This window comes from Lytechinus variegatus, chromosome 4 (assembly GCF_018143015.1).
Source record: "Lytechinus variegatus isolate NC3 chromosome 4, Lvar_3.0, whole genome shotgun sequence".
NCBI lineage: Eukaryota > Metazoa > Echinodermata > Echinoidea > Temnopleuroida > Toxopneustidae > Lytechinus > Lytechinus variegatus.
Genome location: NC_054743.1, coordinates 15,132,208 through 15,152,534, shown reverse-complemented (window position 1 = coordinate 15,152,534; position 20,327 = coordinate 15,132,208). Strand labels below are relative to the sequence as shown.

At 33.7% G+C, this 20,327-nt stretch overlaps 1 protein-coding gene across 1 annotated transcript in view; it reads right to left on the bottom strand.

Moving 5' to 3' along the window:
• Positions 1–11,465: 11,465 nt before the first annotated feature.
• The window catches only part of LOC121413474, a 36,175-nt gene continuing 27,313 nt past the window's right edge, over positions 11,466–20,327 (bottom strand). Inside the window, exons 10-14 of the mRNA XM_041606296.1 lie at positions 20,109–20,253; positions 18,230–18,349; positions 14,368–14,546; positions 12,904–13,038; positions 11,466–12,233 (exon numbers count right to left, since the gene is read on the bottom strand). Of these exons, the coding sequence (XP_041462230.1) occupies positions 12,036–12,233; positions 12,904–13,038; positions 14,368–14,546; positions 18,230–18,349; positions 20,109–20,253 (777 nt within the window). The 3' untranslated portion in view covers positions 11,466–12,035. The remainder of the gene's footprint in view (positions 12,234–12,903; positions 13,039–14,367; positions 14,547–18,229; positions 18,350–20,108; positions 20,254–20,327) is intronic.

Genomic DNA, 20,327 nt, shown 5'->3' with positions numbered 1-20,327 from the left:
CAGTGTAAGTTGTTTAAAACTTTCAACAATAGAGTGACGAGCTTAAACAGCCATGCTTAACAATTTCAACAGGTTTTTCTTTTACAGTATGAGGGCGCATGACTATTGGCGAATCATGATATTGACAATATCATCTTGTAAATGTATTGAAAAAATGACATGCTTCAGAAAATGATATTACCCTCGCAAATTAAGCGAGTCAACGGATTGGTGCTCACAACTTTTTGAGGGATTCCTTCCTGCCGGTATAATAAAGTTGTCGGCCTTTTTATCTCGTATCGATATCATAACATTTTAGTGCAAATAGAACATAAAATTACATTGATTCATCATTCATGCACACTCACCCTTGTTTCTTTTCATGAAGAGCGGAGGAAACAGAAGAGAACACTTCTCAAAACGTAACACCTCCATTGCATCCAGTAATATTTTGTAGGAATTTAAGAAATGTCAGGTGATATTTTACGAAGTGGATCACTTTTTGCGGAAGATTTCGCTGATAACTTTTAATACTGAGCTACTGAAATCCTTTTTAATTGAGTGGAGATCAAGACGACAAATGAAAAGGTGCAAAGAAGGAAAAAGAAGACTGTAGTGAGACATTAAAAGAACTTCGACGATAAATATCGAGACAGTTTTTATATTTATCCTCGAAGTTAGTTTAATGACCCTTCTTCTGATTGCGTAAGGCACCGATTATGACATAATATCCTGAATGTGATTGCTCATTAATAGCAACATGGTAGTCAAAGGATGGTGTTCTTCTTAGTTATTAAGGTATCCGAGTGCAAACAATAATATATTTCTTGAAGTCGCGTACTGGTATCTACAGGATTAAAATTGGGATAACGCCTTGGGGTTAATAGGACTTCATATTCACGATTGATTAGAATTTTCAGTCTCTGTTGTGATGGTATGAACTTAAGGGGCCACGAAACCGGGGGAGGCCTGGGGGGGGGGAGTGGGGCTTCACCCATCCACTTTATTGGCAAAACCATGAAAATGACCAACTGATTGTGATTTTTTTTGTATCGTTAGCTCCGCAGCCCATGAATTTGTGCGTGTTTTCCATGAAAAAAATGTTATAATTATCTCAGAGTCACGAGAATGAGATGACGAAGATAGTAAAATGTGAGAGGGAGAGAATGAGAGAGAGCCAGAGGGGGAGAGGGAGAGAGAGAAAGAGAAGGAGGGGGGGGGTGGAACAGAATGTCAAAAAGAAGAAGGTACAAACATGACGACATGACGAAAGAGGTAAAAACATGAAGTTGTATAAGGTTACAACGTTTAACTTTTGAATAGAAAATAAATTTGGAAAACTTTGAAAGTAAAATATTAACCCAATTCGAGAAGTCATATAAATATACTTACCAGATTTTCATTTTCTTATTGTACATTTAAATCAAATTTATTATGAAATGAAAAAAAAAGCAGAAGTATCTACAACAAAATAAAGAGAGAAAGGCAGACAGAGGGATAAGAAGGAGTTGCAGAGAACAGGGAATGAATACATCACAGAGATGAAAATTAATAACCACCTTGAATTAAAATTGACAAACTAAGAGTCATTAAACGGATCTGTTATATCCGTATATTTGCGTAAAAAAATGATCACCTCTTAAATTTGTTTAATTGTTGAGTTTCGAAATGACTGATTCTCAAAGATCGTGATTTTTTTTAAAATGAGGTTGAATAGTCATAAAATGACTAATTGTAATTGAGTATATCAAGCAGAATTTATAAAAAAACATCATGATTGTATAGAACTGACGTAAAAATATTCTGACTAATGTTTGTAATTGCGATTATAAATGGAGTAGGTTTGTTGTACAAGTAAAGTTACATAATATTAATCAAATTATAAAATCAAATATATGAAGAGCTCAATCGCAAAGGGGTTAGATCCATTTATTAAATCAAATTTGATTTTTTTTCTCAAGACCTTCAGTAGCTTTATAAGATGATACCAAAGAAAATTTGAAGATCCCATTAAAAAGTGGTGAAAATGGCTAAGAAAAAACACGTTTTATCAAAAGGGGTTAGATCCATGTCAGTTTGTTTGCAAAAGGGGTTAGATCCACAAAGGTAATTTTTGGAGAAGCATATTTAAAAAATGAAGCCCGGCAGATAAACCTTTTACACCCAATTTTTTGTTCACATGGTAGGCTATCATGACAATTCAGTTTCGCATAGGAATATTGCAATAAGGGAGAAAAAAAAAACGATTTTCTTGGAATAGTCTTAAATGGATCTTACCCCTTTTGCAAACAAACTCTTCTGAAGAGCTCATTTGCAAACGGTTTAGATCCATTTTTTTTCATAAAATTTGATTATTTTTGGTTCCAATGTATAGATTTTTAGTCGCTCTGATGATACTTAACAAAAAGTTGAAATTCCCATCAAAATGTGAATAAGAAAGAAAAATCACTTTACTAAGAAAAAAATCAAATTGGGTTGTATCCATTCCTTTTCTTTGCAAAAGGGGCTGGATCCACACTGGTGATTTTTTAAAAAGGAAATGTCTAAAAGATATATATGATATACAGGTAGATTTCTTTTACACCCAATTTATGTTCACATGGTAGGGTAGTTTATCATGACAATTTAATTTCGCATAAGAATATTGTAATGGGAGAATAACTAAAATCCCGGAATGGTCTAAAATGGATCTAACCCCTTTTGCAAACAAACTCTTCATATAAATGGGAGATCATGGATTTGATCCCTGGCCGAGTCATACCAAGATCTTTTCTATTTAAAAAAAAAACAAGTTCACACCTAGTTACCAGCAATGCAATATAGCATTCCCATTTATTTGAAAGTAGGATAAAAGAGCATTGTAGATTAAATGCCTTGCGCTGGGGCATAGCTGCCGTGGCCGGGGATCGAACCCCAGACTTTTTTATGTATAGCCAGGCGCCTTAGACCACTCGGCCACGGCACCTCTTTCAAAATAGGATCTACTGTCAGCCATGCAGGCCCTCTGCATGAATATCCCTGGCCAGTTGGAAGGCGGGTTGGACGGCCAGTTAATAAACCTTTAGTGACATAGTTTTTGTTTTTATTTCCGTAAGATTAAAACAAAATATTACAAGCAGATTGTATAGTATATACAAATGAGGTAAAATTCCAGCTGGTATCCCATATTCAGCTGTAACTACAGTATTTGCTGCTGATCTTCCATGGGGCCAGTGCCGGGCCAGTGACGTATACGAATCAACGTTGTCATTTGATATTTCAATACCTACCTGCAATTTTGTTTTGGCTTTGCTGTGCTGCCCTCTATGTCGACCGACATTATAGAATTATGCCATACAGGATAATTAAACCTAGCTTTACCCTAGTATAAACTAGAATTTAACCTGAATTTCTATGGAATGCTGGCCTTCACAATAGTTCTTCTATCTTATATGTCAATTAATTCATTAAAATTCATATTTATTTCAATTTTTCTTCTCTTTCCATTTCACGACTCAATTACTTTTTAAACAACATTATTGTTGACAACTTGGCAGTAGGATGAAAATAATTGTTAATTGGTGAATAAGTTGATAATTGGCACTCTATAAATGTATGGTCTAAATTAACCCAGACTTAACTAAATCATGGTTACCAGAATACCATCCAATGAGTCCATTACCCGACTTCTGTATTTGAATGGTTCTTATGACAATGGACACTATATAGAACACTAAAATAATAAATTAGATTCACATCAGTGGAGATTTATTATCAAATCAAAGAATAAATATGTACATTGAAACACAAAGCAAGACAGAGTTTGACTGATTCAGCAAGACAAGATTCACAGTTCAATTCAAAATATTTTCTTCTAAAAATAATATGCAAGATCTAACTTCTACAAATGACAAAAATAATATATCTACTATATGTATATTTATATATTCATTACAATATAAATGACTAAATCATTATGAAGAAAATAACTACATAACACTCTTCCCAGTATACAAAATTGTATATTCTTTCATTATTCTCCTCTTCCTTACAAAAATATAAACATAAGTCATGAAATATTTTGTGTTGATAATTTCTCTTAAACAAATCACACTGTTGTAGGACAACACAAATGCAATGATGATATCAATATAAATATCCATATAAACTTGTAATGTTAAAAGTGATCATAAAAAGGAAAGGTTAAAATAACAAATTTGTTGGTTAATATGATGTCTGACCAGAAAAGATTGTAAAATCAACAAATCTCTGGTATGCTTTAAACCAGCAAGTGTTAATAATGAATAATATATTGGTCAATCTTTACTCCAATATATTCAACAAAACAGTTCCTTCTTTTGACCAATAACTCTTCAAAGTATATCTGCAATCAAGACAATTTACTAAAATGCAGTGAATAGTCTAGGGCTTAAATATCTGGAATACTTGTATCAAATTCATACGAATACAGTCAGTATTAAAGGACAAGTCCACCACAACAAAAAGTTGATTTAAATAAAATGAGAAAAATCCAACAAAACATAACACTGAATTTTTTTATCAAAATCAGATGTAAAATACGAAAGGTATGATATTTTTAAGTTTCGCTTGATTTCACAAAACAGTAATATGCACTTCCTGTTCTGTATGCAAATGAGGGGACAGATGACATCACTCACTAATTTTTTTTTTTTGGGGGGGGTTACTTTATGATATAAATTCAGTTCAATATTCTTTTCTCATTCATTGTCCTTTGAAACAAAGCTCTAGTCCTCCCTTAACATGTGGAATTACCATTATTTAACATTTCATAGTTGTCAAGTTCGTCCTTTAAGTCAAATCTGTAAAAATTGAAATTTTGTATAATTCAAACAATAACAAAAGAAATAGTGAGGGACATCATCGACTATCTCATTTGCACGTCACTGACATGTGCATATAACTGTTCTGTGAAAGATAAGCAAAACTTTAAAATGTCATAACTTAGTTATTTCATATCCGATTTTGATGAAATTTTCAGCATTATGCTTGTTTGATTTTTCTCTATTGATTAAAATCAACTTTTTTTTCGGAGGTAGAATTGACCTTTAATATTTCCAAGCCATATTAATGATGTTCTAATTTAGTCTGCCCCTTTCCAAAAAATACTCTATATATATAACAAAAAGAATGAAAAAAATTGAAAATGAAATTCCAATTTTTATTGTTTTGAATTAAATCTGAAAAATTAATCCTATGCTTTCTTTGTTAAAGCACATAGAAAGTATTACTATCTTAAAATGGCTGTAATCAACATTTGAGTTGTGTATCTTATGTCAGAAGTGGCAAGCATTATATATTTTTAATAAAAAGTACATTAGTCCATATTAACTTTACATGAACAATCCAAGAAAATTTGTGTAGCGAATCGAGGCATCAAAAGACCTTAATATCAAACATTTCAGATAAAAGTAGGAGCAAAGAAAAGTTTGATAAATATGAAGGCATTAAAATGCTCCTTCATATTAGAATTCATATTAATAATGTTATTACTACCACCAAAACCACTGACCCCCCCTGCAAGTTGCTTGGAGCTATAGCTCTGTTAAAAAATGTGCTACATTAACTGTTGGAAAATTAGTTTTTTTTTGTACATTTCATACATGAATTACATGAATCAAGGTTAGCATTTAGTACTGAATACATAGTATCATTGGTTGACTGCATAAACTGCCGATAAAAATGAATGGCTTTTACAGCCTTCTTGCATGCAAATGCCATACATGTTAGGAGTAGTGATTTACATGAGAGGTGCTTCAGAAGACTATAAGTATGTTACACAAATTATTTTCTCTTGTGTGAGTGCATTTCCTACTACCCCTGAATGAAATTTTGACAAATAATAAATTCAGGTGCTTGTTAACAGCAAGAATTTTAAACTTAATAGTTTTCATGTAAAAGGAATGATTGATAATTTTATTAATAGTTTTCAAGAACATGTTCCACTCATGCATAAAGTAGTTAAAAGCTATGCATCACTTATAAACAGCTTCCTAAAACTTTTGCTGGAACTTCCAAACTACTAAAACGATAATTGTTCTTAATTGTCTCAAATTTAATGAGACCTGGGTCTTACAAAGAGTTGCAATTAACCCCATCAATCTCAACTACATGGAAATCCATCAATGTCATAATTTTCTTATGGGGAATATGCACAAAGTCCCTTTGTAAACAAAAGAGGAGTACGCTGAATTGTCATGACAATGATGCATGTATGATTATACATATCTAGAATTCTTTTGAAATAAAGATGTATTATAGATGCTGACATTGTTGGCTTTCCATAGTTGTGGTCGATTGGACCAATCACAACTCTCGATAAGATGGGACCCTGGGGCGGGGATGGGAGGGACGGAAGTACCGAAGATTGGGGTGTGTACTCATACCCATCCTCATGTTCGAGAGTAAAATTGGAATACCGGTATACATATAAATCCACATTCTCATTATAAAGGAACACATCATAGATACGGGTTGGGGTGATAAAAAATTAAGCCCACATATAATTCAAAATGTCTGATTCTATGTACATCAATGAGAGAATTTGGAAATGAACCTTGGCTTGCTCAGTCTTGTTAAGAAAAATATATACAATACACAGAATTCATATTCGATTGCAAGAACATAGGTAGGGATCAGGCGTAGAGTAAAAAAAAAACTTTAAAAATAACTTTCAATCTTTAAAGTGTGGAATAAATTTTCTACCACATCCCTGCACTGGTTTTAATTCATTGAATCATGGTTGTTGGCTAAGAGCGACATTTTTTTAATAACATTTGGAGTAACATACAGGTAACTTTTACCAATTCAGAATTCAAATCAAGCATTATTTACATCAAGGACAAAAGATGGATGAATTTTTTTACAATATCAATAATAAAAAAATGATAATAAATTGAAGCAAATGATGACTGACATGTATTTCAGAAATATATAAATCATATCAAAGGAATGCATGTAGCTATGAATGCAAAGCTAAGGCAAAATGATGATTATTGCAAGTTTTAAGATTAATCTAGTACTGAAAAAAATAAAAGTATTTTTTTAGAGTTGAATTTCAGCACCAACTTTGAATGTAATGAAACCTACATAGCATGTAGCATGTGTATAAATCTTAGCTTAAAAAAGACATTTATATAGCTTGGATGTTTTATTGCTTTTAAGGAAAACCTAATATAATTACTTCACTCTTTAACAATAATTACAATAAGAATCACAACAATAACAATAATAACAATAATAGTAATAATAACAACAATGATAAGAATTATAACAATAATAATAACAATAATAATAATAATGATAATAATAACGATGATAATAATAACGGCTCTATGCGCTTGCAAAGGACATTACCCCCGCTTCAGTGTGGCGGTCGTAAGTACTTACAGCGCACACGCATTTCAAGAAATGAATTCCTACCAGGTACCCATTTACCTCAACTGGGTCGAGTGCAGCAAATTTCTCTTTAGAGATGAAACATCTGTGTGAAAATGATTTTGTGCGTTTTAGTTTTCCCGGAAAACCAGTTTGGTAAAATATAAACTTGTACATAATGAGTAAAAATAAAACAAACATTCTTTGAATCAATGCAATCATGACAGCATAAAAGCAACAACATGAAACATATACACCTGTACATGTATGTACATGCAGGATCTTCATAAAATGTACAAAGATAAAATTCCAATTAATGACATGATTACTTAGTCATACCAGATGACCTTCATTGTACACATTTTGATATGACAATATAAACATAAATATGTATAATATTCATTCATATCACATGGATATTAATCTAAATATAGAAAATAATACATCATTATGCTCCATGTAAACGTATTACCAAATATCATGATTTTGAGTATCAAATCAATATAATATTAACATTAGTACCAGACAATTCACATATTTTTTAGTATGAACACCCTTATGACACTTCTAAGTTCCTCATTATCATTGTCTTTTGATTGTTTGATTGATTTTGTGACTGTTTCATTCTTTACTTGAATTTCTTGTTTTTATTTGTTATTTATTCATCATTCAAAATGAATTCTTTCATAAAAGTTGACCTGATTAGTTGAATAATCAAAAATCTTATCGTTCTTTCTGTTTGTATTCTTTCTTTTCAACTATACTGGTGTTACATTTATGAATTTGTTTCCAATAATATAACTGTTTTAATACTCTCTGAATACTGGGCACAGCTTGTATTTTGCTACTTTTCTTTTGATTTTGTTTTTTGATTCCAAATTATAAATGAAAATGACAAGATGAATAAAACTGAATTAAACTGAATACACAGAAAAGTCCAAAAGCATTGGGTATCCCAGGCTAAAAATAATAAGATTTGAAATAAATAGAATAACATTAGTCAAGTTAAATGTTGGTTATTTATCAAAATTCATTGAAAGTAAAAGAGTTCTTAAAGTTTTACATTACTTTGATGAAGTGTGTATGCATTCAGGCATGAATATGCAATATGCAATATCATGTCAATTTTTACATACTTATTGTATTTTCTGTCAAATTCATCCTGTTTTTATAAATATAGGGAACACAAAGAATTCAATATTGACAATAAAAGATGAATCCAATAACAAATTCAAACATACTCTGAAGTGTCATACAGAGGAATGGTTACATGATTGGAGTACTTCTAAATAAGGACTCTTGTCAATTTCAAATCCAAAGCTATAGTTTCATACTTTTATCATTGTTCAGTTATAAAAAAATATGGATTTTAAAATAAACATAGGAAAAATTTATGACATTTGGCTAAAATTGTAAATTTTCACAATACTTTGTCAAGGTCGACAAATTTTACACACATTTTGAACTGTACATCAAATAAAATGGAATGCAAACTTGAATTCATGTAACACTCACACAAACTACACAGTACATATATATTATATACATACTATTCATATATTACAAATCAGACAGTCATTCCTCCTAAAAACTGTCTCAAAGTGCCATAGACTGTTACAGTACCCAGACCATAATACATAATTATATGATACATATTAAAAAGCAAATTAAACAATCTTTATATTGTTTTCTTTCCTAATTTCTTCTTCAACTAGTACAGTTCACCTCAGGGCAATTATCTATTTACATTTTCTTACAAGCACATTGTGTCCATATATACAATATTCAATACTGCTGTATCTGGCAGTAATTATCCTAACTTCATTAGTGCCCACAAATTTTAAAAACATTTTGAATGATTCACATCATAAACAAAACAATTCGAATTGCAAGACATTGGATCACTTATAGGTGACATGACATATGCTCCTGCGACATTTGATCTGGTCTTGACATCTCAGAGGGCATAGGGTTAGAGCTAGGATTGTAATAAGAGTTTTGGGTTCAGAATAATGTAAAGAGTAAGATTAGTGCTTATTTAATTTTGGGGGTAAAGTTTTACGTTTGGTTTAACATGCAGACTTTCCATTGGAGCAATTGTCGCCAGAGCAAATGTCGTTGAACCAACCCACTTATAATCCTCATTTAAACACTCACCCAGGGACCCAATCACATGAAATCAACAATTGATCATTGGGTTGTTTTTTAAGATCAATTTCACATAATGATCATGGCAATCAGTCAAAATATCAGTCTAGTGATCAATCTTTGCGATTTGTGAAACCAGACCTTGGTCGAATTTTTTTAAGACTGAAACAAAATCCTGTTAATGATGGCAAGTAATGATTAGTCTGCAGTCACAGACCCTGATTGGAACATTGATCAACAAGTGTACCTCCATGTAAAGACTAGCACATACAAAACTTGCCTGAGCGAGAGAGCCTTAAGTACACAAGGCATGAGTAGGCTGCACATTCAGACCCTTAACTCGAGTGAAGGGTTTGCCCAGCAGACTAAGTAATGTCTAGAAAAATATTTCGAAACATAAAATGGTGGTAAGAATGAAAGACGAAGATGGAGAGAGAGGAAGAAAAGATAAACTGGGAGGAATATATTACGGTCACAAATTAAGAGTTATAAACAATATACTGCGGTACTTGAACGACAGTGAAAGATATAAAAGAGGAAGCATATGACTTGAAGAAATGAGTGAATGACATTCTACATCTAATGAATTTTTTTTTAGTGAAGCAAATTTCTACTCGATATATAGCAGTTGATTAATTTAGATATTGCAGGTCTAAATTTAATGATGGTATACTTACATAGGCAAATGTATACATTGATCACTTCTGAAAACTTTTTTATAAACTTGTAAGAGTTGTTGTTGATAAATTACATGTAGGGTTTTGAAGAATTTCTGAATGACTTCAACAGGGGATATACATTGGCTTTATCATTAAAAAAATTCAAGTATGAATAACTGTTTAATATTTTTTTCTTTTTCTTCTAATTTTCACTGATATTTTTTTTCACTTTTACTTTCACTGGTATTTTTATTTTATCCATCTAACAAATCAAACTATCCCACTTAGTATGGAGCTGGTTTTGATTAAATCTAGTTTGAGTAAATCTGGTTTGAGTGAATCTAGTTTGAGTAAATCTGGTTTGAGTAAATCTAGTTTGAGTAAATCTGGTTTGACTGAATCGAGTTTTAGTAAATCTGGTTTGAGTAAATCTAGTTTGAGTGAATCTAGTTTGAGTAAATCTGGCTTGAGTAAATCTAGTTTGAGTAAATCTGGTTTGACTGAATCTAGTTTGAGTAAATCTAGTTTGAGTTAATCTAGTTTGAGTAAATCTAGTTTGAGTGAATCTAGTTTGAGTAAATCTGGTTTGACTGAATCGAGTTTTAGTTAATCTGGTTTGAGTAAATCTAGTTTGAGTGAATCTAGTTTGAGTAAATCTGGCTTGAGTAAATCTAGTTTGAGTAAATCTGGTTTGACTGAATCTAGTTTGAGTTAATCTAGTTTGAGTAAATCTAGTTTGAGTGAATCTAGTTTGAGTAAATCTGGTTTGACTGAATTGAGTTTTAGTAAATCTGGTTTGAGTAAATCTAGTTTGAGTGAATCTAGTTTGAGTAAATCTGGCTTGAGTAAATCTAGTTTGAGTAAATCTGGTTTGACTGAATCTAGTTTGAGTAAATCTAGTTTGAGTTAATCTAGTTTGAGTAAATCTAGTTTGAGTAAATCTAGTTTGAGTAAATCTGGTAGAGTAAATCTAATTTGAGTAAATCTAGTTAGAGTAAATCTAGTTTGAGTTAATTTAGTTTGAGTAAATCTACTTTGAGTATATCAAGTTTCAGTACATCCAGTTTGATTAAATTTAGTAACAATTCAGTTTGCCTAAATCTAGGTCGAGTAAATCTAGCAATAGTTAATCGAATTCAGTCAGAATACAAAAGAGGTAGAATGTTGCATGAATATCAGTTTAGTTCCATATTATAATCTCTGTCTCTTCAACTCCCTCAAAACTCACTTATTTCAGCAGACGTGTAGTAATAAGCTTGTTAATTAGCTTTTCGAGACTGCCACTATTGATGTTTTTTATCAGAAACATGGCGTAATATAAATACTGTGGATCATCATCATCCTTCAAGTACTGATTCAAGATTCTCAAAAGAAACACACTGTGTATGCACACGTGGACACATTAATCATCTTATTCTAAGAAAAAAACCTGGAAAATCTGGGTACATTTCGTGAAATTACACTTTGGACATTTTACCCGACAAAGTCTGTTTTGTCCTACAGTCGTCATAGTAACAGTGCTTCTAAGCAAATCAAACCATGGAAAGTTGTCATGTCTGACAACTTTGATGACAAATGGAGATGAAACGCTCTTCAAATCGCTTGCTAATTTCTATATCTTTTTGAAGCAATCAGTGATTCTTTTATCATGAATTTTTCATGAATTCATCTGTTGACTGTATGTTTTGCCATAGAGCTCCTGCTTCACAGTGTTGCCAAGTCAATATTACCAAATCACGGACAAGGGTACCACGGAACCATATCACGATTCTTTATGTATCCATCTGAACATAATCTTATGCCACAGACATAAGAATTTAATAAACTATTCATGATTGCCATCATTTCCACAAGTTAATTACCATTAATCTGTATCATGATATCATTACATTGCTGATGTAGATCAAAGTCATTGTAGGCTTGAAGGCATTTTTCTAATTGTCCTGGTAATTTTCGTTCCATCGGATCGTGCTTCCAGCATAGCTCCGACAATAATCTGGTCTTAGGTGAATCTTTGACCAGCTCAGAATATTCTTCCTTCACCCTCAGTCTCTGTATAATATGTATGAATATTGTATAAAAAAACCTTATATTGACAGAGTCAATAAATGAGCTATAAGAAGATACTTACTCTTCTATCTTTCTATACATTTGCCATTACGTTCACGCAGTGTGCGAAGGCATAACATTTTTTTATAGAAATTAAACATAACCATCTTAAGTAGTGGAAATTCATATTTTGTACTGATATATTACCCATTTTCTTTGAATTAAACAAATATTTCTGTTTACCATAAATGTAATGAGCAGAGTATGTTGAGAATCTTTGACTCTTTCTCCCAATATCAGGCAGCTAAGCTACATGTGCCCACCCACGATTCTGTTTTCATTCATAAATCGTTGAATAATTATTGCATATTGTAATTGCCGATTTTACAGATATATAAATAGATAAATCCTGTAAAAAATGAATAAATAAATCAATCAATCAATGAATGAATGAATGAATAAATAAATGAATGAATAAATGAATGAATGAATAAATAAATAAATGAATGAATGAATATATTTCAAAGGATTTTTATAGCTATACATGCAAAACAAGAATATTGTGCAAACCCCCCCAAATAATGTTATAGTAAATTTGTCTGAACGGATGCTTCGAAGATGTAATACAAACTGGATCCACAAAAACATTAATTGAAAAATGGACTAATCTTACCTCCTCCCTGATGGCATCATCGCTCAGGTGACTGAGATTACGATATGGGAGGCATCCATCATTGTATAGCTGATATAGGAGGCATCCCAGACCCCATGTATCTGACTTCACAGTCAATCCTCTTCCATCTAGCACCTTCAAGTCAGAAGATAGATGATAATTAAATATTCATTCATTTCTGAGTGTTTATTTCCAATAAGCCAGTTCATAGTTCCTTTCTGCGCATGATCAAAAGATTCTACCCATGATCAGAGGAAGGTCATTTGTACTAAAGTGGCATGGTGGTTTAAAATCTAATGAGATAAGCACCAACTTTGATGTCTTGATTTTCACATATTCTTTTGGATAGTGTTTTTCTTTTTAATACATCCACAAAAAACAACAATGCATCCACGAATGATTGGTATTTTACAGTTTGCCAAGTACATTGTGCAACATTTTATGATATGCATTCAAAGTAGGAATGCAACAAATACCTTCACAAAGTGTTCATTGGTGTGTTATTCTAGTCACCTTGTCTATTCAATTTCCTCATCCTGCAATGTAAGGCATGCTTACATAATATCTTTCTTTGAAATATGCCTATTATAATGAAAGAAATGAAAGGTCATTTGACCAAAATTGTACATGAAGTAACTACGAACTGGTCTACTTGTCTAATGCAAATTTGTTCATTGCCAACTAGTCGACTATCATTTGGTCTACCATCACTATCCAAATGATCTAATTGCAAATTCATTCACTCACCATTTCGTCTTATAGCCAGTTGGTCCAATAGCCATTTAGTTAATAAAGCATTTGGTCTAATTAAACTAAGTGTTAATTGTGCAAAATAAATGAAAATGAAATGGATATTAGACCAATTAGACCAAATGGGCATTGACGAGATGGTAATTAGACAAAGTGATGATTAGACCAAATGATTAATGGACCAAATGGTTGTTAGATGAAAGGTTGATGGACGGGATGGCATTAGACTTAATGAAAGTAGACCATGTGGTGAGTGGACATGTTGGCAGTAGACCAATTGGCAATTTACGTCTTTTTCACATGTTGGTGCAACAAGTTATAAATATATAGCACAAATAAAATTGACCCAACACATGGCTAATTCCATAAGATAATTTATTTTTTTGTAGGCCTACATCCAACACCAATTTTTCTCAATTTTTACATCACTTCTGGAACTACTCATACAAGCTATGATAATCTCATATGGAGCACAAAGTGGCTACAAATCATTTCAAGATGGTCCTTCATATACATACAAACTTTACATTGTCTACATAAAGAATATATATGTATAGTTAATAACATTAATTTTAATGATAGATTACACTAATCATTCAGTACAATAAACTTTATAAAAATCTGTGAATATGCTGTATGAGAGAATCTTGAGAATTGCACACAATATCCCATGATAAATCTGTGTTTTCTGTGAAAGTGACCCCTTCCCTTTACCTCAGGAGGCGCTATTCGAGGATCCAGCCCCTTTCTCACACGCTCCGGAACATCCGTTCCTCTCCAGTCTTCACAGAGGGACCCTCTCAGTTCCCCATAAGATGAGCTACATGAAATGTCTACAGCATAGTCAAAGTTACAGAGCTTCACACGATCAGGGGTCACGACCAAATGATCCACTGAAAAATAAAATGGTAAATAAAAGTATTAAAAGCAGGTCATATGAAAGAAGGTTTCTGATTGGTCAGATAAGCTCTCCTTGCCGTTGTTCAATTTGTTATATGATAATGATAGCATCATTTTTATAGTGTCTCTTGCCAGAGGATACAAGGCAGACATAATGGCCCGAATTCACAAAGGTGGTTTTGAAAACCCATAGTTCAATCCATGGTTTTATATAGATTTCCTGTATAAATTATGCTTAATTTAGCGCGTATCGGGCACTTGTATAAAATGCTGACGCGCGCTTTTGTCACAGTGCGCCAAATTGATGCCCGTTGCTATGGTTATCCAGGCTATTTTATTCATTCCCACTCTTCAAACAGTGGACACATGAATAAAAAAGCATATTTTACCATGGTAACAGGCGTCAATTTGGTGCACTAGTGACAAAAACAAGCATCAGCATTGGACAATTTCATACACGTGCCCAATACGCGCTAAATTAAGTGTAATTTATACAGGAAATCTGCATAAACCATGGATTTAACCATGGGTTTTCAAAACCACCTTTGTGAATTTGGGTCATCGAGTCACAGAAAATCCACAAATACATTACACACAATGCCCATAACCTTACAGAGTTATTGAAAGGCTCATGCATAGCTGAGTTCCATCTTGCAAAGAGTTGTGATTGATCTAGACCACCGCAACTATATGGAAAACTGGCAACGTCAACTTTTAAAATGTGTGATTGTTCAAAATAATTTGTAGATCTGATATACGGTACATATTTATACATTCATTGTTTTCTTGAAAAAAAAGGACAATGTGATCAATGGTAACTCTTTGTATGATGTGGCCCATAGTGCATCTACCATGGCATAAGCTCAAGCTATCACTCTATAAGCAGTGCTTACTGCATTAAAGGAATCAATTCTTACTCGCCAGCAATTACCACCACCACAGATTCATCTCTCAAACCAAACGTTCCCTTATTGTGACCTGGGGGGCATTTCATCAATATTTTCGTCCGACAAGTTGTCAGATCTGACAACTTTCCTGGATTCTGATTGGTTGAGAAGCACTGTTACTATAGTAACTGTCGGATAAAACAGGACTTGTCTGATAAAACGTCCGACAAGTCCTTTCATGAAACGCTCCCCAGGTGAAGCTTCTTGAGGTCATTATCAAAAATGATCTAAAGTGGGATGAGCATGTGAATTATATAACTTCCAAGGCTTCTCGGAAGTTGTATCTGATAAAGATGCTCAAACGTTTTGGGATGCCATTATCTGACCTCACAACTGTGTTCACCTCGTACATCCGCCCAATTTTGGAATACTGCTGCGTGGTATGGCATTCGTCATTGACCCACCAACAAATTGCAGCGATTGAATCTATCCAAAAGAGAGCACTGAGATTGATGTTAGGTAAGGAGTATGAATCATATGAACTATCTATGAAGCGTTGCACCTTGGTCACTCTGAGGGACCATAGAGATGAATTGTGTCAAAAGTTTGCCTTACAGCTTTTCAAGAACTTTCGTGACTGGCTCCCACCTGCAAGGTTATCACATCGAGAGCTCCGAAACAGTCACAGACTCACTGAAATTAGATGTCGGACGGAAAGGTATCGCAAAAGCGCGTACCGTACCTTATCCGCTTATTGAACTCTAAACTGTAGATCTGTCAACACCCAGTACCAGTCGGCTGCTTCTGGATCGCTGTTGCATTGTGGGACAGAGAGCAGTAGACTCAATGGACCGAGTCTATTGTTTTCTGTTTTGTGGTGTAGTTTTGAGTCAGAAGTGGCTGACTGGTGGTGTTATTTGTTCTTAATTATTTTTTTTACACTTTTAATTACCATGGCAATTATTGTATCCATTGTTTATTGTACATACATATTGAAAATGTTTCTTATTAGTTTACAATTTCATTAATTTAGCATAATTGTTTGGTAATTGTTCTTGATTTCTTCCCTTTTATTTCCCTTACTTTCTTTAAGTTGCTGTAATATTAGACAATTATATTTGCTGCTCTTTTATCATTTTCAATTATCAATACTGAATCTACTGAAAGCTGTTACAACAAATTTCCTTCTAATTCTTCTTTAAACCCATATTACATCACAATAATTTTATATTTTAGGAGTAAATCATTTTTCCAACAAATGTACTTTTTCAAGGCTTTCCAAAGCTAAGATCACTTCTTCATTATTATCATGATTTTACCGTAATTATTTTTGTAATTTCTTTATTCTTTTGTAACATTGCTTCAGCTGTAACAAGCTGCGATCATTTGTTCTAAAAAAATCTTGAATCTTGAAAGTTCAGTTTATGTAACTGTACCAGATCTAGATCGACGATGATATAGTAATACTTAACCTTGGTTTTACAGACTTTCTCACGAAATCAGTGTTTTACTGCAACTACTGTAATTTAGCTTTAACTATAGCAAATCACTTCATATGCCTTGTGGCAACAAGAAGAACAGTAATCAAGTGCAAAGTTGCAGTTAAAGCATATGACTGATTCGGTACGCCAAATTGAACTCAAAGTGCCCCATTTGTCATCCTTATCTCTTTGTAAATACCATTCTAATTTGGTTTTGAAGTTGGCTCTAAAGAGTACCTTTTCACTCTAGTCTGCTGTGCAAACCCTTCACTCAAGTTATTAGAGTCTGAATACACAGCCTACAATAATTCCTGTACAGAAGGTTCCTCTTGAAACAGCAAGTGATATGTGCTAGTCTTGTGTGAAGACCCATTTGTTGATCTGAGTTTCATTCAGGGTCTGCAACTGTAGACTATCTTAACCCTGCCACACACATCATCCCTGTAGACAACAGGGGTAAAGCCCGGTGGGGTCACTCAATATGACTTGGGGACCGCATGACCGTTACCAAAATCGCGGGAAAAGGGGTCACTTTCATGAAACGTCCGCGGACAGAACACTCCTCGAAGTAGTGAAAATAGGGGTGCTCACCAGGTGCTTACCGTCCTCGATCTCATGGAAATAAGGATCAGGAAAAAGGGGACAAACGCGATCACGGGAAGTCGGGCAGTAAAATCCGTCGCCAAGTCGCTGATGCACCGGCCGCGGAGGGCGCACGCTCATAGAACAAAATGGAGAACAAGGTTTGGATATAAAGAGGTAATTTCTCTGGTCCCAAAGACCTCATTATAACAAGGTTCAACTGTATTTAGTCATGGTCTGACCAAATGCTCCTTCTAACTGTTCATGCTCTCTATGTGGACAACTCTACATTTATTTTTACAAAGAAGTCTACTTGTCTTCATTTTCAAGAAAAATAAAAGTTCTTTTGGATTATTGTATCATGGCTCTTGGTCATCTATAAGGACTGAGCACTCTGATTCCTGTGTTGCAATTTCCTCTAATGAGGAAAGGGTATAAATGCCCTGTCCTTGAAATATGGTAAATAGGGGTAAGTTTGCGAAATGGGCAAAAGTGTCCTTACAATCTTGTTTTAAGGTACCATTTTACCGCAATTTTGTCCTTGTTTTGCATGAAAATAGGGAGGTAAATTTCACAAAAATGTCCTTGAAATTGACTGCAATAGGGGGTTACTTGCATTTGTGGTAACGGTCATACGCATCCCCCTCTGTGGGTGAGTGACCTCACCGGGGGGTAAAGCCTTCAATCAATCAACTTTAAAATTAGTAAAAATATATGTATACGTACCTTTCCAGTTGAGGTAGAGTATGTTTGACTCATGGAGCTTAACAGCGGCTTTACATGCTTCCATCCAGTATTTTTCAAGAGTGCCCCCGAGAGAGTTCAGAGAGGATGACAGACTTTTTTCTACAGGATTGAGGAGATTGAAAGTAATAATCAGGATTACAAATTAGCTTTCATTGACCCTCAGAACTATAAAGGACATGTTATCATTTCTACTTTTACTGAACTTAATTAATTTTGCCTTGTTTATGATCAGAATTAAGTCTGGAACGATTTCCTTTGAAAAAACACACAACAAAAAAAAGGAAAAAAATAAAGAAATACACAAGAAATTCATAAAACATTAAAATGCATAAGAAATTGATTTCCAAACCAAAGTATTTTAATTGCGATTGTTAAGAATGCTACAAAGAATATTTTTACTAAAAATTAGCATTCTAGGAGCTTCATTTAGTGAATTAGAGCAAAAAGTATGATTTATGCATAAATTAGCATTATCAATTCATACTAAATAAAATCTCATTATTTTTGGAAAATTTTTCCATACAGCCTTGTAGATTGCATCGCACTCTACCAGCGTGCAAATTTTTGCGTCGCTCGCGCGGTCGGTGGCCGAGATCGACATGTTATTTCATAAAATAAGTCACAATATCAAGAGTTGCGTTAAGATGATACGACATACATATCCTGAAAAGTTTTGTCAAATGATCTTCATATCGGAAGGCAATATTACTAAATGGCACTTTTCTCTCAGACAATTCATGCACTTCAGGATACATGCACCAACAACATTTTTTCATAATGAGAAGCCAATTTTTGCGTGGTGGTTGACATTACTTTCCCTGACAGATGTGAGTGTGAATGTAAAATCAAAAGAAATATTTAACTGATGGATGATTCCACAGTACATGGAAGGAAGGATAATGATTAATCATTAGAGCTACAAATGAGATCTCAGGAAAACTGAAGTTTTTATCACTTTGAAAGAGGAAACACTGTGATCAATGCCTGGCCATGAGTGCATTGGGTGATTTCAAGTTCAGTGTTGACCTTTTGGTGTTTGATCAATTTTTACACGATAACACCAAACATAAAATGAGGATGGTCGTGAAAAGTCACTCACTAGTTGTTTAGATGTCAATAATGTGATCTGGATCAGTTTTACAAACTCTGAATAAGTTTTGGAGCTAGGGGAAGCAATCGAAATTTCAACACTAACACCAACACCAAGGCCAACACCGAACTTGAAATCACCCACTGTCATCGAGCAATCTCTCATCAGGATGAACAGTATAATGAAGGTGCATGTACTGAGAAATGCACAAATTTATTGTGACACCTGTGTGTAAGTTTTGTATTGTTCTAGCTTTGCATGACCATTACAGTAATCAAATACTATCATTATTCACTTCGGAACAATCATTCAAACAATAATTCCATAACAAATTGGTAATAAGTTATTATCACCTTTTTCCAGGCATAACTTCCTGTGAGAAAACATTCAATGTAAAGACATTTAGTGACCTATGCTCACTGAATGTGCTGATTAAGCTTGAAAAAAAGAGTACAAGGATATACAAGGGTCGTGGAACGGTTTGCAAAGTGGGGGGGGGGGCTGACCACGTAAAAATCACAATCATATGGTAATTTTTACGTTTTTGTACACGGTTTTGGAAAAAAGTGGGGGGCTGAAGCCCCCCTGGTTCCGCGGCCCCTGATATGAACATATATTCTACACAAATTTAGAAATTTTCAGCTTCCAAAATATTTATTCAATGCATTAGACCATTGCCAAATCAAAACCAGTATTCAGAATACCACAAAAGTTTTATTGCCAATACTGGACACAAGAGATTTCAAGAATATAGAAGATTTATATTACCGGAGAGGTAGGTTGAGCAAATGAGAAGCTTATCTCCTTTCAATTTCTTGTGCCACAGACATGTTGAGATGATATCTTTGAGGCTTGGTGAACTCTTAGAGTGGAGTTTCGGGAGAGTAGATGTCAAATTTGAACACCATCGAACCTGGATGAGGGAAAGTGATTAGCATGATACTTTCTACTTATCATCTTCTATTGAAGGAAGACTTGTCTTCTCTT